Source organism: Phascolarctos cinereus, unplaced genomic scaffold (genome assembly GCF_003287225.1).
Source record: "Phascolarctos cinereus isolate Bilbo 61053 unplaced genomic scaffold, phaCin_HiC Scaffold_726;HRSCAF=1367, whole genome shotgun sequence".
In the NCBI taxonomy this organism is placed as follows: Eukaryota; Metazoa; Chordata; class Mammalia; order Diprotodontia; family Phascolarctidae; genus Phascolarctos; species Phascolarctos cinereus.
In genome coordinates this window covers 423,141,039-423,165,741 of record NW_027556098.1, presented here as the reverse complement: position 1 = coordinate 423,165,741, position 24,703 = coordinate 423,141,039, and the positions used below count along the sequence as shown (strand labels likewise).

Genomic DNA, 24,703 nt, shown 5'->3' with positions numbered 1-24,703 from the left:
TTGCTCTCATCACCCGAGGCATCCACAGCTGAGCTTCCTTTTGGCTTTGGCCCAGTGCTTCATTCCTTCTGGAGCTCCTTGGACTTGTCCTCTTATCTTGCCCAGGAGCATGCTGGGTACCTTCGGGCCTGAGGGGCTCATTGTCCAGTGTCATCTTTTTTAACATTTTAAAACTGTCCGTGGGTTTTCTTGGCAAAGATATTGGAGTGGTTCACCATTTCCTTCCCTAGTGGGTCACCTTTTGCCAGAATTCTCCACTATGACCTGTCCATGTTGGGTAGCATAGGTAGAGTACCAAGGCTGATGAGGTGTTACAGGGGAAGGGTTACAGGATGGTCATAAGCTTCTTGGGGCATGATGGAGAAGTTTGACAGAGGAGTTCCAAGGTATCGGAGCCAGGTAAGAAATGAGGAGATGTGTGAGCTGAGCCCTTTGCTTAAATGGAGGTTTTGGGGTTCATGGCATCACCCCATGGCGGTGAGGATGGATATGGGAGAATGGAGAAGGTGTGGGATCTGGAATAACTTCTGTTGGGAGTAAGAAAATCAATTAAAGATCAGTTTTTTTTTTTCTTTTTTTAAGTTATTTTTAAATAAAAAGACTATTTTCCTATATGATTGCCCCCACCAAGAGTAAATGCTATATAATGAAGAATCATGACTCACAAAACGTAAAGAAAAGGAAGTTTGTAAAGTCTTAGGAATCTCAAGAAATAGAGGGGGGAAAAACCAATAAGTTATTTGATTTTTCAACATTTAACAATAGTAATAAAGTAACTTAAAGGTGAAATAAGGATTGTAATAAGAGTATAAATCAAATGTCTTAAGGAAGAAATCCAAGTGATGAAAAAATGAAAATTCAATTTTATCCACATGATAGAGAATATTAATAATAGAACCAAATAATAGAATTATTAGATAAACGGGGGTGGGATATAGGAGTCAAGGATGACACCTATCTTATAAGTCTGAGGCACTCAAAAATAATCGAACATCTCAACAAGTGAATCATATCATTCCATTAGAAATGGAAGAAAATGAAATGGAAGAGTATGAAAGACCATGTGCAATGGCTGAACGTGGTCTACATGTAGCAGGTTGGGGAAATCGATGAGCCATCCCAAGTATAAAGGATTTGCAGATGTGGCCCCCCTCTTGTGACCATCAGTCTGCCTCTTAACTTGTTCTCTTGACTCTTGATCCCCAACATTCTATAGTCCTAGGTGTCTATTTAAATAATGTATTCCTCATAAATATTCCTTCAATATCTTTTTTTGGAATTGGCCCATCACAGTTAACCCATAATAGTTACTCATTTCTATGTAACTAATAATGAAAATAAAGGAATAGGTACTGTTAATAAGTGAAAGCAATCATAATGCAAAGACAAAAAATATTTTGAGTATAATACATCACACCTACTGTCACCTTAAGCCCTCAATAAAAAAAATAGAGAACTCTTCTTCACTTTGGCTGGAAACAGTTCCACACCACTCAGTTCAGTCCAGATTATGAGTACGATCTTTTAAGAATCCTCTTCCTGATTTCATTTTGTTGAGACTTTATGTCCACCTTTGAGGAAATTAATTAGATGATTGCTTTTTCTTTGCTCTCTCTTCAGTGATCACACCTAACATCTTTTCCCCAGAATATATCCAACTTGCCAGCTTCTCTCAAACTCTTCATGGAATTTTCTTAACTTTTCACCTATGATGTTTTTGATGAGGAGAAATTTCATACCACATTTTCTCTTTCTCCTCCATAAATGCTCATAGCTCACTACACACATTTTCTCCCTGATTCTATAGAAGAAGCATTTCATAGTGAGACATTTCTCCAACTTTTATTAATCCAACATGATTCTCCCTTTAAATATAAAATGCTTTTTGCAACATTCCATTGGGCTCTCAATGGCTATGGTTTCAAGTGCTAGCTGTCACATTCATAAAGATTATGAGTTTTGGGCAAATCCATTTTGTGCTTCAGTTTCTTCCTGTAAGTTGATGATGGTTGGGCTAGATGAACTCTGGAGTCCCTTTCAGCTCTAAATCTTGTGACTTTTGATGATTTAGGCATTGGTGACATTCCAGGATGTGGCTGTGGACTTCACTGAGGAGGAGTGGGGCCTCCTGGACCATTCTCAGAAAGAGCTGTACAAAGAGGTCATGCTGGAGAATGCCCAGAACCTGCTGTCCCTGGGTAAGGACCATGTCCTCTGCTAGCTCTGAATCTGCCATCAAAGCCATGTCTTCATTCCCTCCCTTAGCATGCAGGGTTTGAGCCTTGTCAATGATTCCCAAGACAAAAGTGCTGGTCTCTCTACAGGGTCCTCCTGCTGCTGGTTTTCCTATGAAAGGTCTTTGAAATTATGTGATGGCAATCAGGTACATTCCCTTGTTGCTCCTGAAGTTGCCTCTCTTTTTGTTTTATGTAGCTTCAGGTCAGAAGTCAATCCAGTATTAGACTTAGAGCTAATCTTAGAGGTTATGTCTAGTCTAACCTCTAACTGGAGCTGGATTTTGCCTGTGAAATCTCTGAAAACTGCTCATGCAGCTTTTCCTTGAAAATGGGCAGTGAAGGAACCCCCTACCTGCCAAGGCACCTCTTCCTCTTTGGGTTGGGTCTAGACTTTAGAAAGGTCTTCTTGTTAACAAGCATCATTTGGTAGCTCAGTGCTCCTAATCCTGGCTAGTGTTGGGTGTGAAATTCAACAATAAGGTGAACTGAGGCAATTCTCTGAGCAGGATGACTTTCTTAGCAGGGGCACACTGCCTGCTACTAAAAGGGTCCTGGCTCTGCCTCTGGCCAAATCAGCTCCCCTTTAGCAGGTTTTGGGGAATACAGAACACAAGGCAGAACAGGGGGATGGCACCATGGGAATGAGGACAACATGACTGGGTTCAGAGCTGAGGCACAGGGATCAATGTGGTGGGTTGGAAGTTTGGGAGTGAAGGGCTGGCAACAATTCCCTCCTTGCATCTGCAAATTTTTAGAGAGAACACAACAGACATTCTGGATGGAAAACCAGACATCCTTGAAGGATGGCTTGGTGGCCTAAAGATATGCCAGAGTGAGCATGGGGGCAGCCAGAGAAAACCCGATATCAGGAAATGGAGTGTCCTGGTCAAGGAACAAAGAGGAGGCATGTACCACTCATTGCTGCACGTGTGGATGGGGCGTGAGGTGAAAGAAGAATGGGGAGACATTCAAATTGCTCAAGGACAGCTAAATTCCTGGAGACAAGAGTGGATCTGTGATGAGCCAGAGAGCTGGATTTTTAAAGTTAAGCCATTAAGACAGACCAGCTGAACTATGTTCAGAGAGAAAGAACCATGACTTAACAATTACAGGACAAAATCACTGGATTTGTAGATGGGATCAACAAATGATACTGAATCAATTTAATCTTCTCACTAGGATAGTAGGTTTATCTTTCTTCTCCTTCCTTGTTCCCTCTAATTCCAGCACAGGTGGTGGGAAAAGAAGGGAAGGCAATAAGCATTTGTATAAACCTACTGTGTGTCAGGCACCGTGCTCAGTAATTTGTAAGTGTTTTCTCATTTGATCCTCACAACATCTCTGTGAGTTTGGTAATATCATCATCCCTATTTTATAGCTGAGGAAACTGAGGCACACACAAGTGATGTAATTTGCCCAGGGACACACAGCTACTAAGCATCTGAGGCTGGATTTGGAATCAAGCCTTCCTGACTAGTCCCAGGGCTCTCACCACTGCACTACCAGCTGCCTCTAATTTCTAAATAACGGAACCTATGGAGTGTATCCATCCTTTTATGAAAGGGGTGAACAGAGATGACATTTTCTGATTGGCTGCATCACCCCACAGTCCCTCCTCCAAAGATCCCAACCATCAATACCATGGAAACCATCCTTGAAGAATTCTGGGAACCATCCTGTGGTCCTTGTTTACATGTCCCCTTTCCCTAAAGAGGACCAAATTATAAATTTCTCTCCATTCTCATTCTTTCTGTATACCCCATGCCTAGGGCTTCCAGTTACCAGAGAAGATCTGATCTCCTCTTTTCAGAAAGGGGAAGCACCATGGATTCTGGAACCAAAAGGCCCAAGGAACTTTTATTTAGGTGAGTGAGATGAAAGCAAGTGTGTGAGGACTGTTGACAAGTGATTTATGTTGTAATGAAGGGAGTGCTAGCCTTGTGGACAGGAAGACCTGACTTGGAATTCTTTTTTTTTTTGAATTCTTATTTAAATACTTTTTAAGGAAGTGATGCTGGGCAAGTCACTGAACCTCTTAGCCTCAGTTGCCCCATCTATAAAATGTGGTGGTTGGACTCCATGGCCTTTCAGATCCCTTTCAGTGATTAATCTATGATTCTATGAGAAGTCACACTTTGGAGCTTTGGGGCATGGAACACTCTTGAATGCATCCAAAAAGGGCTGAGGCTGTCCAATACAAACAATTTCCCAGATTTTGTTCAAGGCAACAAGCATTTATTAAACACCTACTGTATTCAGACCCTGTGTTAAGCACCAGGAATACGAAGAAAGGCAGGGACAAGCCCATCTCTCAAGGATTTCAGTCTCATGGGGGACACAACATGCAAACAACTATGTGGAGAACTAGTACACCCAGGATAAATTGGAGCTACTCAAGAGGGAAGGCTCTAAGGGTAAGGAGGATTGGAGAAGACATTGTAGAATAAGGGGTTTTAGGTGGGACTTTAGGGAAACCAGAGAGAGCATGAGGGGCAGCCAGAGATGGAGCTTCCTGGTCAAGGAACAAAGAAGAGGCCTATACCATTGATTATTATACGTATGGAGGGTAAGGTGAAAGAAGACTGAGGAGGCAGGAGAGAGGCAGATGATGGAGGGCTTTAAGAGCCAAGTAGAGGATTTTATAATTGATTCTGGGGATAGGGAGCCAAGGGAGTTTATGGAGTAGGCAGTGACATGATCAGAAATGCACTCTCTATTAAGCACCAGGAATAAAAGAAAGGCAGGGGAGAAGCCCAGCTCTGAAGGAATTCAGTCTACTGGGGAACATAATATACAAACAACTATGTATAAACCCACTACATTCAGGATAAATTGGAGCTGTTGAAAAGAGGGAAGTCACTAAGGCTAAGGAGGACTGGAGAAGACTTAATAGAGAATGAGGGGTTTTAGGTGGGACTTCAGAGAAACCAGAGCGAGCATGAGGGGCAGCCAGAGAACACGTGGAGTCAAGAGGGGGAGTGTCCTGGTCAAGAAACAAAGAGGAGGCATGTAGCAGATTATCACACATGTGGAGGGGAAGTAAGGCGAAGGAAGACTGAGGAGGCAGGAGAGAGGCAGAGGATTTTATAATTGATTCTGGGGCTAGGGAGCCAAGGGAGTGTGTGGAGTAGGCAGTGACATGAGGAGAAGAGCGTTCTGGGAAGATGAATTTGACAGCTTGGTGGAAGATTGAGTGGATGGGGGAGAGAATTGATGCAGTGAAGCCCACCAAAAGGCTTGCAATAATACCCCAGCCGTGAGGTGATTGGTGACTGAACCAAGAAAGTTGCAGTGTTGGAAGACAAGGGGATGTATGGGAGAGATGTTACAGAGGCAGAATCAATAAGAGTTTCCATAACCTTTCACTGGGGTATGGGGTGTGAGTGTGTGAGAGATGATGAGGAGTCAGTAGCTTCTAGGTTATGAGCCTGGACCATGAGGGTGCTGGTGCCCTGGAGAGTAATAGGGAAGTATGAAGAGGGGAAGGTTAGGGAAAGATAGTGAATTTAGTTTTGGATGTCCTAGGAGAACCAAGAGAAAGTGTTGTCACCAAAACTTAGACAGGAGACAGTATCAAGGAAAAGGAGGTGATTGTGTCATGGGCTACAGAGAGGTCAAAAAGGATGAAGATAGAGAAAAAAATATGAGATGTAGCAATTGGGAGATTATTGGTAACTTTGCAGAGAGCAGTTTGAGCTGAACAATGAAACTGGAAGCTGGAGTACAGAGTTTGGAAGAGAGTACAAGGAAAAGAGTTGGAAACACCACTTTTCGATGGCCCTTTCTGGGTCTTTAGCCATGAATGGAAGGAAAGATAGAAGACTATATCTAGTGGGTTTGAATGGACCACATGAACCTTTTTTCAGGCTTGGGGAGACATAATTATTTTTTTTGTGGCAGTAGAGAAGGAGCCAGTAAACAGGGAGAGACTGAAAATTAGAGAAAAGTGGGGATGACACAAGAAAAGAGATCTGTGGGAGAAGATGGGATGGCCTGGGATCGTTTGAGCATGTAAAGGGGTTTGCCTTGGCAACCAGAAAGGCCACCTCTTCATGTGCAACGGGGCAAAGGAGGAAAAGAAAGCATCTGCTTTATATGAGGTGAGGAGGACATGAGAGAGCTCTTGGTAAGAGTTCAATTATTTCTTTGAAAAATGAGTCCAAGTGTCCAGCTGAGTGACTGGAGGGAAGCAAATCAAAGAGAGAGTTGGTGAGGAATGAAAAGATCTGGGCAAGCTGTGGTGGTGAGTGGGATAGGGAGTGAGGGCATGTCGGAGGATTTCGTTCTTACAGGGAGAGCCCACAGCAGAGCATCTAATCTAAATTTGTAGTGGGCCCAGACAGCCCAGGTTCATGATTTTCTCTGTCTCTATTCAGCACCACATGGGTAGGAATGAAGGCCACTGGCCTAGCTGGAAGTAGGAATCCAAGGCTAAGCCTCACCCTAGTCACCAGCCCAAGGTCCCTCTCCTGATCTCTCTGGCTCAATCTTTCTCTCCAGTCTCAGAAAATCATTGGCCAGATTCCTGTAGGTGACTGCCTTACAGACAGGTGGTTGGGAGGTAGAGACTCCCAGACACCCCATAAGACCAGACTCTGGAAGTCTAGAAGCCTTTGTAATCCCCAGTCTTTAGTCTGGTCAGATCTTATTGGGGTTGGAACTGGACAAAGGTAACTGCTTGTAGTTGATAAGGCATAAGAAAGAGACAGAAACAGGCTGAGGTGAGAACCTGCATTTGAAGTGGAGAGAGACCAGAATCCAGGGATTGAGGTAGAGGCTGGGGTCTGGTGTGGCCCTGGGCTCAGTCAGGCAGTCAATATAATTGATAAATACCTGCTATGTTCTAGGCACTGGATAAGCCTGGGGAAACAAAGGAAGGTAACAGGCAGTCCCTGCTGTCCAGAGCTCACCACCTAGTCTACAAACATGGAGAGAGTTTAGGAAGAAGCTACAGATCATGAGCCTCACTCTTAGCTGAGCCAGGCAAAAAACCAGATGGAAATACATCAAGTTCAAGGGAGAAATAAGTGAATAGAAGGAGAGAGGAGAATAGTAGCTTAAGGAGAGCAGAGTCAGTGAAGAAAATCACAATAATAATAGCTAACATTCATATGGGGCTTACTATGTTCCAAGCAATTTACAAATATTATCTCATTTGATCTTCACAAAATCCTGGAAGGTAGGTGCTATATTATCCTCATGTTATAGATGAGGAAACTGAGGCAAACAGAGTCCTGTGACTTGCTCAGTGTCCTATAGGTAGAAAGTCTCTAAGTCTGAATTTGAACTCAAGTCTTCCCAACTCCAGGCACAGTGCTCTGACCATTGTACCACCTGGCTGCCTCTTGGTGGAAAATAACTTTGCACCATGGAGGGAGCTTCAAATAGGGGAGATAAAAGGATGAGAGACTTTTAAGATAGTGTTTCAGCCAGTCATTTGGGACTGGGATGGACAGAAGACAGAGTGGGGTGAGGAACGGGGATCGGGCCATTTCAATGATCAAATACAAGTGTTGATCCCATTCCCTTCCTCCATGTGGTTTTTCTTTGTAAGGACTGAGGCAGGGACAAAGAGGAGAGATCAGAGGATATCACAGAGAAAACATAAAGACTTTTTGTAATAAAATGTGGATGGGAGGAATGCAAGTGTAAAAAATGAGGAGTTAGCAGAATGCATCAGAAAACAGAAGTAGGCAGCGTGTTGTGTATAAGAAACACCTTTGACACAAACATTCACAAAGTATGAAAACAAAAGCATAACATTCTGTGATACCTTTCGCAACTATGCCCCTAAACTCACTCCACTCTGTGCCCTTTGAGCCCATGATAACCACTAGTCCTATAAACTAAAAAGATCAAAGAAAGTTGAAAAAGATCCATTTCAACACAAAATTACAGCTGCTTTTTTTTTTTGCTGTTTCAAAGATCTGGATACAAAGATAATACCCATATATTGGGAAATGAATGAAGAAATGATGGTCCAAAAATATAATGGAAGTTTATTGAGCTGTAAGAAATGATGGGGGCAGCTAGGTGGCGCAGTGGATAGAGCACCAGCCCTGAAGTCAGGGGACCTGAATTAAAATCTGGCCTCAGACACATGACACTTACTAGCTGTGTGACCCTGGGCAAGTCACTTAACCCTAATTGCCTAAAAAAAAAAACAAACCAAAAAACAAACAAACAAAAAAAGAAATGATGGAAAGCAGGGCAGAGAAATCTGCAAAGAATTGTCCCAACTGATGTAGAGAGAAGTGAGCAGAACTAGAAGAGTTCATTCTGTAGCAACACTGATCAATGCAATGACAAACCATAAGTGCAGAGCAGTAGTTCCCCAAATCCTTTGCTTTTAGAATTTCTTTCAGGAACAAATATAAACTGTTGTGTGGACAGCTAGGTGGCACAGTAGGTAGAGCTCTGGCCTTGGAATTAGGAGGGCCTGAATTCAAATCTTGTCTCAGACACTTGGCACTTACTAGCTGTGTGACCCTGGAAAAATTAACCCAATTGCCTTAAAAAAAATGTTGTGAAACTCCCTTGTCATTTAATCTATTACTTATTCTTTTATATTTATGCATTTTTATTTTATGTATTTGTTACATAAGAGAATGATCTAGAAAACTTTTGCCCCCAAATCTCCAAATTAATGCTTTTATTTCACAGTATAATTATAAAATATAAAATTTTATTCTACTTCAAATTTAAATTTTCAAAATTAATTTTTAAAAGATATTTTTCTCAATTACATGTAATGATAATTTTTAATATTCTTTTTTTTCAGAAAAATTGAGTTCTTAATTTTCTACTTTTCTCCTCAACTCCCCTCTCCCTGAGACAGTAAACAATTTGATATAGGTTATATATGTATAACCATTGAAAACATATTTCCATATTAGTCATGTTGTGAAAAAAGACAGATCAAAAGACAAAAAAACTACTCAAAAGAGAAAATGAAAATAGTATGCTTGCCTCTGCATTCAGCATCCATTTAGAGTTCATGAGTCCTTTGGAATTGCCTTAAATCATTGTATTTCTGAGTATAGCTGTCATTCACAGTTGATCATCATACAACATTGCTGTTACTGTGTACAGTGTTCTCCTGGTTCTGCTCAGTTCATTTTCTATCCATTTGTGTAAGTCTTTCCAGGTTTTTCTGTATTCAGCATGATCATCATTTCTTCTAGCATAATAGTATTCCATTACAATCATATACCACAACTTATTCAGCCATTCCCCACTTCATGGATATCCCCTCAATTTCAAATGTTTTGTCACCACAAAAAGAGCTGCTATAAATATTTTTGTGTAATTGGGTACTTTTCCCCTTTTCTTTTTAAAGTATCTTTAAGATACAGACAAAGTGATGGTATTTCTGGATCAACGGGTATGCATAGTTTTATCACCCTTGGGCATAGTTACAAATTGCTCTCCAGAATGGTTGGATCAACTCACAACACCATCCACAGTGTATTAGTGTCCAAATTTTCCCTCATCCCCTCCAACATTTATCATTTTCCTTTTTTGTCATATCAGTCAATCTGTTAGATGTGAAGTGGTACCCCAGAGTTGTTTTAATTTACATTTCTCTGCTCTAATGATTTAGGGCATTTTTTCATATGAGTATGGAAAGCTTTCATTTCTTCTTTTGAAATGTCTTCATACCTTTTGACCATTCATCGGTTGGGGAATGATTTATATTCACATAAATTTGACCCAGTTATCTATATATTTGAGAAATGAGATCTTCATCGGAGACACTTGCTGTAAAAATTGTTTCCCAGATTTCTGCTTTCCTTCTAATCTTTACTGCATTGTTATTGTTTGTGCAAAACCTTTTTAATTTAATACAATCAAAATTATCCATTTTATACCTCATAATTCTCTCTATCTCTTGTTTAGTCATAAATTCTTCCCTTCTCCATAGATCTGACAGGTAAATATTAATTGCTCTCCCAATTTGCTTATGGTATTATCCTTTATGTCTAAATCACGTACCCATTTTGACCTTATCTTTGAATACAGTGCAAGATGTTGATCTATACCTAGTTTCTGCCAAATTGTATTCCAGTTTTCCCAGCAGTTTTTGTCAAATTGTGTTTTTGTTGCAAAAGCTTTGATCTGTTGTTTATTAAACACAAAATTACTATTACTAAAGAATTCAATAAAATTAAATTGTTTATATCCCTACACAGGAAGGTGATATTTATAAATCTTAAGAACCATATCACTATTAGGGTAGTTAGAATGAGTATACATAGACAGAGGGTACAAACTGACTGACTGGATGATATTAAAAGAAATGAAACAAAATTAAACAGTGGCAAAGAAGATTGCATTGGGAGAAGAAGGAAGGAGGAGGTGGAATGGGGTAAATTTTCTTACATGAGGAGGTAGAAAAGACATTTACAGTAGAGGGAAAGATGGGGGAGTGGACATCTCTTAAACCTTACTCTTATTGGAATTGGCTCAAAGAGAGAATAATATACAATAATATTCTATGCCAGATGGGCATAGAAATCTGTCTTACCCCCAGGGAAGTAGGAATGATGACTGACTGATAGAAGGGGAGGGTAGATTGAGAGAGGTGGTGGTCAGAAGGAAAACATTGCTGGGAGGGACAGAGTGAAAGGAAAGAGAGAAGGACAAATAGGGGAAAATAAGATGAAGGGAAAAACACAGTAGTCATAACTGTGAATGTGAACAGGATAAACTCACTCATGAAGTGGAAGTAGATGGCAGAATGGATTAAAAACCAGAATCCAACAGTATGTTGTCTACAACAAACACATTTGAAGCTGAGACACACACAAAGTAAAGGCAAAAAGCTTGAGCAGAATCTGTTATGCTTCAGCTGCAGTAAAAAAAAAAAGAGAGAGAGAGAGAAAAGAAAAAGAAAAAAGCAGGGGTAGCAATTTTTTATCTCAAAGTAAAAGCAAAAATATATCTAATAAAAAGAGATAAGGAAGGAAACTACATCTTGCTAAAAGGTACAATGAAGTAATTTCAGTACTAAATATATATGTACCAAATGGTATAGCATCCAAATTTTTAAAGGAAAAGTTAAATGAGTTACAGGAGGAAATAAATAGTAAAATGATATTTCATAAATCTGAAGACTCCAACTTCTGCCATAAGAACTCCCTGTTAACAAAAACTGCTCGGAAAAATGGAAAAGAGTATGGTATCTTGCACAATATACCAAGATAAAGTCAAAATGGGTACATGATTTAAATAGAAAGACTGATACTATAAGTAACCTAGGGGAGTAAGGAATAGTTTATCAGGTCCATGAAGGAGAAAATAATTGGGCAAGAAGAAGTTCATGATGTTAAAAGATACTAAGAAATACTAAAACAAAACCAACAGAATGAAAAAATAAAAAAGAATGTGAAACATTTAATTAAAAGAACAAATGCTATAAGAATTATATAATATAATTAAATAAGAATTGTAGGACTACCTGAAAACTATGATCATTAAAAGAGTCTAGATACCATATTTCAAGAAATTATTAAGGAAACTTGCCCTAAAGTTCTAAAAATAGAAATAGAAAAAAATCCACCACGTACCCACTAAAAGAGATCTCTAGATACAAACTTACAGGATTATCATAGCCAGGTTTCAAATCTCCTACATTCAGGAGAAAATACTAGAACCAAGAAGAAAAAAGCAATTTAAACACTATGGAGCTGCAATCATGATAACAAGATGAAGCAGCATCTACATTTGAAGACCACAGGGCATATGACATTGTGTTTTAGACAGCAAGGGAGCTGGGCTATGCCTAAAAATAACTTGCTCAGCAAGTTTGAATGTAAACCACAAAAAAGACCAGAAAAAAAGACAAAAGGCCAGAACTGAATGGAAAATTGGACATAGAAGATCCAGGCGAAAAATGAAGTAAACATCAAGGTCCAGTTATAAGACTCAAGTAGGTCAAAGTCTTACTTTCTATATGTGAAAATGTTATCTGTACTCTTACAAATGTCATCATTACTTGGGTAGTGTGAAAGTAAAGCTTGGGCTAGTTGGGTATGATGGGTTGATTCTAAAAAATAAAATTGGGCAGGAAGAGGTAAAATGGAGCAGTTGCTACATACAAACAATTCCTGAAAGAAAGAACTGAGACAAAGGAAGCAGGCGGGAGTGGAAGACTGGTTGTGCTGAAGCCATATTCTCATAGACTGAACAGAAGAGGAAACAGAATATCTAAATCATCCTTCTTTAGAAAAAGAAATTGAACTGGCCATGAATGAGGGTTTTTTTCCCCTTTTTTGGTGAGGCAGTGGGGATAAGTGACTAGTCCAGGTTCCCACAGCTACTAGGTGTTATATGTCTGAAACCAAATTTGAACTCAGGTCCTTCTGAATCCAAGGCCTGTACTCTATCCACTGTGCCACCCAGCTACCCCTGATGAATGAGTTTCTTAAGGAACTAATTCCAATGTTAAATAAAGAAATTATTTACAGTAATAGGTAAAGAAGGGATACTACCAAACTCCTTTCATGAAAAAAACATGGTGTTGATACTTAAACCTGGAAGAGTGAAAAGAGGAAGAAAATTGTAGACCAATTTCATTAACGGATATGTACACAAAAATTGCAAATAACATACTACCTAGGAGATTTCCCTAATATATTACTAACATAAGAAAATTATTCACATAATTGATTATACCAATAAGAGAAGTAACAAAAATCATATGATTACATCAAGAAGTGAAGAAAAAAACTTATGATAAAATACAACACTCATTTCTGTATAAAAAAAAACTTTAAATGTATAAATGGATTTTTCCTTAAATTGATTTTTCAAATTTGCCTAAAACCATCAGCAAGCATGATTTGTAATGTGGGTAAGGTCGAAGTCTTCCCATCAAGATCCAGTGTTCAACAAAAATGCCCATTGTCACCAATACTATTCAATATTGTATTGGAAACCCTCACATAGCAGTAAGAGAAGCAATCAGAATAGAGAATGAAGTAATAAAACTTAACTTTTTTTGCTGGTGATATATGATGCTGTACTTGGAAAATCCCAAAGACTCAACTAAAAAGTTCACTGAAGCAGTTAATAATTTTAAAGAAATCATTTATATAAATTGAATCCACATAAATCAACAGCATTCCTATAGATTACCAACAGAGACCTGGAAGAAGTGGTAGTAAGAGATGCCTGATTAAAACTAACTCTAGACAGGATGAAACTCCTGGGAGTACAGCTGTCAAAACAAACCCTGGAAGTACATGAATATAAAATTAAAAAAAAAAACTTTACAGCAATAAAATCAAATTCAAATAGAGAAATACTCATTGTTCATGGGTAGGCAAAGTCAATATAATAAAAATGATAATTTTGTCTACACTAATATATAAATATATAGGTTCAATGGCATCCCATTCAAATTACCAGAAAATTATTTTACTGAGTTGGAAAAATAGAAAAACAAATTTCATTTGATAGAACAAAATGTTAAGAATATCAAAGTTACAAATGGAAAAAAAATGTAAAGGATGAAGGTTTAGCAGTACCAGATCTTAAACTCTATTATAAGTCAGTAATTATCAAAAATATCTGGTACTAGCTAAGAAATGGGATGGTAGGTCAATGGAACAGAGTAGACATACAATCTAGAGTAGCAAATAAGTATAGTAACCTTGGATTAGAGAATTGTAAAGGCTCAAGTTTTGGGGATCAGAATTCATTGTTTGGTAAAAATTGTTGGGAAAACTGGAGATAAGTATGGCAGAAATTGGGCATAAACCAATATCTTACACCATTTAACAAAATAAAATCAAAATCGATACATGGTCTATTTATAGAGATTTTATAAGAAAAATTTGAAAGGACGTGGAATATAATACTTCTCAGGAATAAACTAGACTAAGAGAGCAGAATGGCATGTGAAATGGATAATTCTGATCACATTAAATTTAAAAGGAAATTTGGCAAAAAAAATTATAGATAGTTTCTCAGATGAAGTTCTCATATCTGAAATATACAAAGATCTTTGTAAAATCTATAAAAATACAATTCATTTTCCAATTAATAAATGGTCAAAGGATATGAATGGGCAATTTTCAGATGATGAAAGTAAAGCTATTTATAGGCATATAAAAAAATACTCCAAGTTAGTATTGATTAGGGAAATGTAAATTAAAAGAACTCTCAGATTGGCTATAATGACAAAAAAAGGAAAATGATAAATGTGGAAAAATTAGAACAGTAATGCATTGTTGGTAGAGTTGTGAACTGATCCAACCATTCTAGAGAGCAATTTGTGTCTATGACCAAAGGGTTTTACACACTGTGAATACCCTTTGATCCAGCAACACCACTACTATGTCTATATCCCAAAGATATCATACAAAAGGGGCAAGGACTTACATATACAAAAATATTTATAGCAGCTCTCTTTGTAGTGGCACAGAATGAGAATTTGACATGACACCCATCAATGGTTGAATGGTTGAAGAAATTTATTATATGAATGTAATGGAATAATCTGGTGCTATAAGAAGTGATGAGTAGGCAGATTTCAGAAAAAGCTAGAAAGACTTAGGTGAACCGGTGCTAACTGAAGTGAGCAGAACTAGGAGAACATTGTACACAGTGACAACAACATTGTGCAATGATCAGCTGTAAAAGACAATTCCAAAAGACTCATGATGGACAGTGCTAACCACATGGAGAGAAAGAGCTATGGAGCAAATAGAAGTGTGCTATTTTCCTTTTTTTTTTTGTATTTTCTGATTCTTCTTTCACCTCATGACTAATGTGGAATTATGTTTAGCATGAAGGCATGTGTATAACCTATATCTGATTGCATACTATGTTGGGGAAGGGGGAAGGAAGTAGAAAAATGTGGAACTCAAAATATTACCAGAATGAATGTTGAAAACTATCTTTACATGTAATTGGAAAAAAATATTAAGTAAAAAGATAAAAAAAAAGAGGGTACATCCATGAAGTTTTATTGCATTAATTTTGGTGATGAGGATGCAGACATCTTCAGCAACCATTGCTGTTGTATATGTTTACATGTCTACATTTGTTTGATTCTCTGTTTTCTTCAGATATAGAGACCAAGTTCAAAGTAAATGAGATGCCTAGGAAGCTGGGAATTTTTGTGGAAGAACGTGACCTGCAAAGATTCATGAGTGATCATCCCTGGGACTTTAAGCTGAGGGAAATCCATGACTCTAATATTAAGGGAGATAAAAATCCGAAGAGTGACTGTGAATTTAATGAAATTGGAAAGAGATTCAGACAGTCTTCAATCCTAAAGCACTGTAACAAAATGACTTTAGGGAATGAATGTGTTCAGGATGGTGTACATAGCAAGTGCTTTACTGAAGAGGTAGAGCTTTTTCAGTCCCGAGGGAAGCCTCATGAAATGCCAGTGTCTCCAGATAGTGAATGGGAAATGGCCTTGAGCTGGATTTCAGATCTCATTCATATCTCACATCATAAAAGTGATACTGGAGAAATGCTTTCTGTAAGTAATAAAGGTGGGAAGGCCTTGAGTCAGAACTCTAAGTTCATCACTCATCAGCAAATTCCCATTCAAAAGGAGCCTGGGGAATATAACAAAGGTGAAAGAACCTCATGCCATCATTCATCCTTTCCTTACCAACCTATATTTCACCTTGGAATGAAAAGATATGCATGTTCTCAGGGTAAGAAGGCCTTTGGTTGGAGCTCAGATGTTGATAAATCTCAGAAGATTCATACTAAGGAGAAGTTTTATAAATGTGATGAATGTGGGAAGGCTTTCTCCTACAGATCACTCCTTATTGGCCATCAGAGATTCCACAATGGAGAGAAACCTTTTGAATGTAATCAATGTGGAAAAGCTTTCAGGCACAGATTCAGTTTTGCTACACATCAGAGAATCCACACTGGAGAGAAGCCTTATAAATGTATCCACTGTGGAAAAGCTTTCACACATAGCTCCCATCTCACTACACATCAGAGAATCCATACTGGAGAGAAACCTTTTGAGTGTAATCAGTGTGGAAAGGCTTTCAGGCACAGATCCAGTCTTGCTGTACATCAGAGAATCCACACTGGAGAGAAACCTTTTGAGTGTAATCAATGTGGAAAGACTTTCACCCAGACATCCACTCTTGTTAAACATCAGAGTATCCACACTGGAGAGAAGTCTTGTAGATGCAATCAGTGTGGAAAGGCTTTCACCCACAGGTCTACTCTTGCTAAACATCAGAGTATCCACACTGGAGAGAATTCTTATAGATGTAATCATTGTGGAAAGGCTTTCACCCAGAGGGCCACTCTTGCTAAACATCAGAGTGTCCACACTGGAGAGAAGCCTTATAAATGTAATCAGTGTGGAAAGGCTTTCACCCACAGGTCCACTCTTGCTAAACATCAGAGTATCCACACTGGAGAGAAACCTTTTGAATGTAATCAGTGTGGGAAGACTTTCACCCACAAGTCTGGTCTTGCTACACATCAGAGTGTCCACACTGGAGAGAAGTCTTATGTATGTAATCAGTGTGGAAAGGCTTTCAGAGGGAGGTCCACTCTTGTTGCACATCAGAGAATCCACACGGGAGAGAAGCCTTATAGATGTAATCAATGTGGAAAGACTTTCACACATAGCTCCTATCTCACAAGACATCAGAGAATCCACACTGGAGAGAAACCTTTTGAATGTAATCAATGTGGAAAGACTTTCACCGACACGTCTGGTCTTGCTAAACATCAGAGTATCCACACTGGAGAGAAGTCTTACGTATGTAATCAGTGTGGAAAGGCTTTCAGAGGGAGGTCCACTCTTGTTGCACATCAGAGAATTCACACTGGAGAGAAGCCTTATAGATGTAATCAATGTGGAAAGACTTTCAAATTTAGGCAGAGTCTTGCTGCCCATCAGAGAATCCACACTGGAGAGAAACCTTTTGAATGTAATCAATGTGGAAAGGCTTTCACTCAAAGCTGCCATCTTGCTAATCACCGGAGAAGCCACACTGGAGAGAAGACTTAAAGATGTAATCAGTGTGGAAAGGCTTTCAAATATAGCTCCAAGCTTGGTAAACATCAGAGAATGCACACTAGAGATACACCTCAGTGGTGTGATGAATATGGCAGAGCCCTTAGTTACCACTTGTCTTGAGAGAAACTTTGAATATCATCAAGGTGGTAATGCCTTCAGGCAACAATCATCTCTCATTTCCCATCTCAGAATTCATATGAGACAGAAATCTGGTGATTGTCATGAGTAAGGAAAGGCATTCACATGGAGTTCAGAACTTCTTGAGTATCAGAGGAACCAATCTGAGGACTACTTCCCTGTAGACTCAAATGTGCTCAGGGGGGCTGTGTTTTCCATTGGAGGAGAGTGATCAGTAGACAATTTTATCCTTACTGGAATGAAGGTTGATTCATGCAAAATGTGAAAAGGGCTTCACCTAGAGTGTCTGCTTGAATACACTTTGGGAAAATCATGCTGGAGATAAGTCAGGGATTTAATTAACAGAAGAAGGCCTCCTGCTGCCACACAGAATTTCATTGGACCTCCTAAGAGAAGAGACCTCATTAAACATCCCAAATTCCACCCTGTGCATTAAGAACTATAAATACACCGATTTTTGTGGGAAATCCTAATTTTTTTCATCCCTCCTCAGTATACGATGGTATTTATAGAGTATCATTTCTTCAGCCATTCCTCCATTAATTGGCGCTCACTTTGTTTCCTGTACTTTACAGGCACAAAGTTCTTTGTATAAACATTGTGGGTACTGTTGGATGTTAATTTCTTTAATGATTTTTTGAAGCAGCTTATTTGGTAAAAATCATCAGGAAAACTGGAAAGAAATATGTCAGAAATTGGACAGAGACCAGTATCTCACATCATTAACAAAATAAGGTCAAAATGGATATATGATGTAGTACGCAGAGAGATTTTATAAGAAAATTTGAAGGACATGGAACATATTACCTAGCAGACATGAATAGAGTACAATTTCTGAAGAAACTAGAGACGGAGAGCAGTTACAAGTAGGATGGATAATTTTGGTGGCATTAAATTAAAAAAGGTTTTGTACAAATAAAACAAATGTAGCCAAGATCCAGAAAGAAAAAGCAAATTGGGTAAAAAAATTTATATACAGTTTCTCAGTCTCATAACTCAAATATACAAAGATCTTTGTAAAATCTATAAGAATGCAAGTCATTCCCCAATTGATAAATGGTGAAAGGATATGAACAGGCAGTTTTCAAATGATGAAATAAAGCTATCTATAGGTATATGAAAAAATGCTCTAAATCGGTATTGATTAGGGAAAAGCAAATTAAAACAACTATCAGGTACCACTGACACCTGTCAGATTGGCTATTAGAAAAGGAAAATGATAGATGTTGGAGAAAATGTGGGAAAAGTGGAACACCAATGCATTGTTGGTAGAGTTCTGCACTGATCTAAACATACTGCAACTTGGAATGCAGTGCAAAGGGCCACACACTGAATACCCCTTGATCTGATAATACCACTGGTATGTCTATATCCCAAAAATGTTATTTAAAAAAAAAAGGAAGAGGAGCTACATGTGCAAAAATATTTATAGCACCTTTTTTTTGTAGTGATAAAAATGGAAAATTGAGGGCATGCCCATCAATTGGCAAAGGGCTGAACAAGTTGTGGTACATGAATACAGTGAAATGCCATTATGTTATAAGGAACCATGAGCAGGCAGATTTCAGAAAAACCTAGAAAACTTACATGAACTGATGCCGAATGAAGTTAGTAAAACTAAGAGAACATTGTACACAGTAACAATAACATTGTGGGAGGATCACCTGTGTGAGACAATTCCAAAACAATCATGATGGCAATGCTAACCACATCCAGAGAAAGAGCTATGGAGTTTGAATGCAAATCAAAGTATATGATTTTCACCTCTTTTGTTTTTTGTTTTTTCTTTCCCATGGTTTTTCCCTTTTGTTCTGATTCTTCTTTCACAACATGATTAATGTGGAAATATGATTAAGATGACTGTACATGTATAACTTATATCAGATTGCTTGCTATGTTGGGGAAGGAGGAGGAAATGGAGAGAAGGTGAACAATTTGGAACTCAAAATCTTACAAAAATGAATGTTGAGAGGTGGAACAGTGAATAGAGCCCTGGCCCTGGAGTCAAGATGACCTGAGTTCAAATCTGTATGCAGACACATAACACTCACTAGCTGTGTGACCCTGGGCCACTCACTTAACCCCATTGCCTAGCCCTGCCCCCCAAAAAACAAAATTAATGATGTAAATTCTTTACATCTAATCAGAAAAAAATAAAATATTAAGTAAAAAAGATAAAAAAGGGTACATCCATGAATTTTTATTGCCTTTAGGTTGGTGATGAGGTCATGAGCTGCAGAAGTGTTAAGTAACCATTCTATTGCATATATTTATGGGTGTATATGTTCTTGTGTAAATATGTTTGATTGTCTGTTTTCTTCAGATGTAGAGACTAGGTTCAAAGTAATTGAAATAATTAGAAAGCTGGGAATTTTTTGTGGAAAAAGGTGACCTGCAAAGGTTTATGAGTGGTGTGCCCGGGACTTCAAGTTGAGAGAAATCCATGATTCTATCAAAGTAGATAAAAATGCAAAGAGTGACTGTGAATATGATAAAATTAGAAAGTCATTCAGACAGCCTTCCATCTTCAATCAGTGTAAGAAAATGACATCAGGGAATGAGTGTTTTGAGGATAGTGAATATAGCGAGTGCTTTACTGAAGAGGTAGAGTTTTTCAGTACCATAAAGCCTTCTGAAATGCCAGTGTATTCAGGTAATCAATGGGAAATGGCCTTCAGCTTGAGTTCAGATCTTATTAGACATCAGAAAAGTGATAACTGGAGAAATGCTTCCTATAAGAAATAAAGGTGGGCAGGCCTTGAGTCAGAAACTCTAATCTTATTATTCATCAGCAAATTCCCATTAGAAAAGAGCTTGTTGAATATAATGAAGGTGAAACTACCTTGTGCCATCACTCATCCCTTCCATACCAGTAGACCCCTCTTCAAATCATTTTCAATCCCAACACATGACAGAGGCCTAAAACCTGGATTGGCCAATCAGGAGAGACATTTCAGCCCTCTCTGTTCTTAATCTACTGTAATGTTTATCATGACCTGGCAGAATGGACCTGCATTGCTTTGCTGTCTGAGTGAACCCAGAATGCCCCTTCCTGTGTCAACAACTACAAGGCCAGATGAAGCTGACCTGGTACATTCTTCTGTTTATTGGCCACTAAGGATAAGGCTCCTCAACCTAGACACTATATTGAATAATGGAAGTTTTCTTGTGTTGGTATTTTATGGATATTTACTATGCTATATCATGTTAATGGTGGAAGAAATACAGATATCCTGTATCTATAATTTCAATTGACACTTTAATAGTCAGAGTTAAGGAACTATGAAGTTAGAATGAAGCATATTATTTACTATTTTTTTCTTCTTCTAGTTTCATTTCCTCTTTCTGGTGGTTCCTTGTATTGGTTCTAACTCTTGCTTACAACATCACTAGTGTGAAAATATGTTTGATAGGAATGTATACGTATAGCCTGTTTCAGACTGAGCTCCATCTTGGTAAGGGAGGTGGTGAGCAAGGAGGAGAAAAATTTCAAACTCAAAATCTTATGGAAGTGATTGTTGATAATTCAATTTAAATCAATTTTTAAGAAGATAATGTCTTGAAAAAAAAGTAAATGAGAAGACTAGAAACTTGGGAATTGTTATGGAAACATGTGACCTGCAAAGATTCATGAGTGATGGGTCCTGGGACTTCAGTTTAAGAGAAATCCTTGACTCTAATAAGAAGGTAGATAAAAATCCAAAGAGTGCCTGTGAAATAGTGGGGGGGGGGTTGCTTTTGCATATTTTTTTAGGTGAGGCAATCAGGGTTAAATGACTTGCCCAGGGTCACCCAGCTAGTAAGTGTGAAGTGTCTGAGGGTGGATTTGAACTCAGATCCTCCTGACTCCAAAGCCAGAGCTCTATCCACTGTGCCACCTACCTTCCCCCTTCCTAAGACATCTTCACAAGACTTTAGAAAGGACCTGATCTCTGTGGGTGGAGGTCTGGCCCAATCGAAGTGCAATGGCATCAAGTCAGACTCTGATGAATCAAGAAATGGCAAGCTGTGTGGGAGCAGCTGGGTTGGCCAATGGCCTCTGCCTGAAGAGCTTTTATCTGGGGGACAGTTTGTGAGGGTCTGACAGATAAGGGGGAAAACTGAAAGACCTTTTGCTGTGGCTGGATGTTAGTGGAAGTTAGCATGACAGAAATTAGGCATAGACCAACACCTCACACTCCATACTAAATAATGTCAAAATGGGTACATGATATATACATAAAGACACTGTTAAGTAAATTAGGAAAGCAAGGAATAGTTTCCCTGTCAGATCTCTGGAGCAGGGAAGAATTTATGACCAAACAAGAGATAGAGAACATTTTGAAATGCAAAATGGATATTTTTGATTATATTAATCTGAAGGTTTTTACGCAAGTAAAACCAATGCAAGAGTAGAAGGAAAGCAGAAAGTTGGAAAACAATTTTTACTGAGTTTCTGATAAAGACCTCATTTCAAAAATATATCAAGAACTGTGTCAAATGTATAAAAACACAAGTCATTCTGCAATTGATAAATGGTCAAAAGATATAAACAGGCAATTTTCAGATAAAGAAATTAAAGCTATCTATTCATATGAAAAAAGGCTCTAAATCACTATTGATTAGAGAAATGTAAATTAAAACAGCTCTGAGGTATCACTCACACCTGTCAGATTGACTGTTATGACAGAAGTCACATGACAAATGGTGGAGAAGATGTGGGAAAATTGGAACACTAATGCATTGTTGGCAGAGTTGTGAACTGATCTAAGTATTCTGGAGAACAATTTCAAGCTATGCCCCAAGGGCTATCACGCTGTGCATACCCTTTAACCCAGCAATACCACTTCTAGGTCTGTATCCCAAAGAGATTATAAAAATGGGGAAAAGATACAGATGTACAAAAATTTTCATAGTAGCTCTTTTGGTGGTGGCCAGGAATTGGAAACTGAGAAGAGACCTATCAACTGTGGAATGGCTGAACATTTTGTGGTATATGCATGTAATGTAATACTATTGTGCTATAAGAAATGATGAGCAGGTAGACTTCAGAAAAACCTGGAAAGACCTGTATGGTCGGATGCTGAGTGAAATGAGCAGAACCAAAAGAACGTTGTACATAATAACAGCCATGTTGTGCAATGACTAATATTGATAAACTTAACCCTTCTCAGCAATACAAGGATCTAAGACATCTCCAGAGGCCTCGTGATGGAAAATGCTCTCCACATCCAAAGAAAGAACTGTGGAAGTTCAATCGCTATCAATGTTTTTCCTCTTCTGTTGAGTTTTGTTTCCTCTTTCTGAAGGTTCCTCCTATTGGTTTTAATTTTTACTTACAACTTCCCTAATGTGAAAATATGTTTAATAGGAATGTAAATGTATAGCCTATATCAGATTGCATGCCGTCTTGGTGAGGAAGGGGGAGAAAAATTTTAAATTCAAAAGCATATGGAAGTGATTGTTGGTAAATCAAAATAAATTAATAAAATAAAAATTTTTTAAAACTCCGTAATGATCTCTTGACCTCCAGACTCTAAGATGTTTTCAGTTGTTCTAACTTTCATTATAACCTTAGCCTGGTTAGAGATTGGACTACAGGAAGAAGGATGTTGAGCAAAACCTGCCTCTTTTTGATCTGGGGGGAAAAGGTTCCCCCTTTTTTCCTTTGTCTGTGTCTCCACATTCAGAATTTGGCCAGAGGTCCAATGTAGAGAGAGAGAATTTTTTTTAATCAACAGCTTTTTCTTTCCAAACGACTTACTCTCAAACCCTCTTTTCACATTGTTTGTGCAAATAGCTTATGCCTCTTCTTTCTACCCATGCTCTCATTTTTACACGCTAAAATTTTTTCCTTTTCCTTCTATCTACACATCCCTCTGGTAGACTTTGATTAAAGCCCGTTTAAAACTGCACATATCTTATTTCTTTCTAATTCTGATCTGCCACTTTTCTTACCCTCTATTTGCCTTTATCAATCATATAACCTAAATAATAAAGTATTTTTCTTTCTCTTTTTCTGTCTTGCCCTCCTACTCCTCCGAGGCTGCAGCTGTCAGGGAGGGAGAGAAGGGGTAAGAAAGAAAAACAGGTATTCCAAAGAAAAGTCTAGCTACAGCCCTTAGAAGCTTCCCTTGCTACGTGGCTGCATTTTAAACCTTACAAGATGTCAGCACACAGAGACAAACACAGTAGATTAACCAGACAAATAGATGTCCAGTTGAGGACCATGGGATGGTTCCCAGGATTCTTCAAGGATGGTTTCCATGATTGGGATCTTTGGAAAAGGGATTATGGGATCATGCAGCCAACTGGGAATCAGAAAGTTGCATCTTTGTTCACTTTTTCATAGAAAGGTGAGCTTCCACAGCTTCCATTACTTAGAAATTAGAGGCAGCTGGTAATGCAGTGGCAAATCAGCAAGCCTTGATTTCAAATCCAGCCTCAAATACTTAGTAGCTGTGTGCCCCTGGGCAAATTACTTCACCCTCTTTGCCTCCATTTGCTCAAATATAAAATAGGGAGAATAGTACCAAACTCACAGAAATGTTGTCAGGATCAAATGAGAAAATATTTATATATTACTTAGTACAGTGCCTGACACATAGTAGGTATATATACATGCTTATTCCATTTCCTTTTCCCACCAACTGTGCTTGAATTTGAGGGAACAATGAAGGAAGAATAAGGACAAATTTTCTATACTGGACAGTATTAGGAGCAATGAGCTACCAACTTATTCTTGTTAACAAGAAGAATTTGCTAAGGTCTAGAACTACCCCAAAGAATAATTGGTTACCTTGGAAAGTAGAAGGTTCTCTACATGACCTATTGTCAAGGGAAAGATACATGAGCAGTTTTCAGAGATGTTGTAGACAAAATTCATGTCCAGTTAGAGGTTAGACTAGATATAACTGCTAAGCTTAGCTTAATGTCTGAGATTCTGTAACACTGGTTTCATTTTTGACCTGAAGCTATGTAACAGGAAAAAAACCATTTCAGGAACAGCAAAGGAAAGTGCCAGCTACCCAACACATAATTCAAAGACCTTTTATATGAAAACCAGCAGCAGGAGACCTGTGGAAAGACCAGAACTTTTGCCTTTGGAATAATGAGAGAAAGGCACAAACCCTGCTAAGTTGGCTTGTTTTATTCTTCCTTTTCAAAGAGGACTAAAATGACATCATTGTATTGGAGTCAAGATACAGTGTGTCCAACTGTGACTGATCAGACAAATGAGGTCAGGAGGCTCTACCACAGTTCAGGCACAAATAGTTCACATGAACATTTGGAGGAGAGGTCTCTAAATTTGTGCATTTCATGTTTCTTT

At 38.5% G+C, this 24,703-nt stretch overlaps 1 protein-coding gene across 1 annotated transcript; it reads left to right on the top strand.

Annotated features, from left to right (window-relative positions):
• Positions 1-1,996: 1,996 nt before the first annotated feature.
• Positions 1,997-22,884, top strand: LOC110203954 (uncharacterized). The gene is made up of 3 exons (XM_020980346.2): positions 1,997-2,198; positions 4,007-4,102; positions 15,314-22,884. Exons 1-3 carry the CDS (start codon positions 2,165-2,167, stop codon positions 17,245-17,247), a joined length of 2,064 nt encoding a protein of 687 aa, XP_020836005.1. The 5' UTR covers positions 1,997-2,164; the 3' UTR covers positions 17,248-22,884.
• The last annotated feature ends 1,819 nt before the right edge of the window (positions 22,885-24,703 follow it).

What these genes read in the sequence shown, in the direction of transcription:
- LOC110203954 (XM_020980346.2), top strand. Translation starts at nt 2,165, where the DNA reads ATGCTGGAGAATGCCCAGAACCTGCTGTCCCTGG. An exon ending in CCAGAACCTGCTGTCCCTGG is followed by an intron (nt 2,199 to 4,006) that starts GTAAGGACCATG and finishes CCCCATGCCTAG; the next exon opens with GGCTTCCAGTTACCAGAGAA. An exon ending in CCCAAGGAACTTTTATTTAG is followed by an intron (nt 4,103 to 15,313) that starts GTGAGTGAGATG and finishes TGTTTTCTTCAG; the next exon opens with ATATAGAGACCAAGTTCAAA.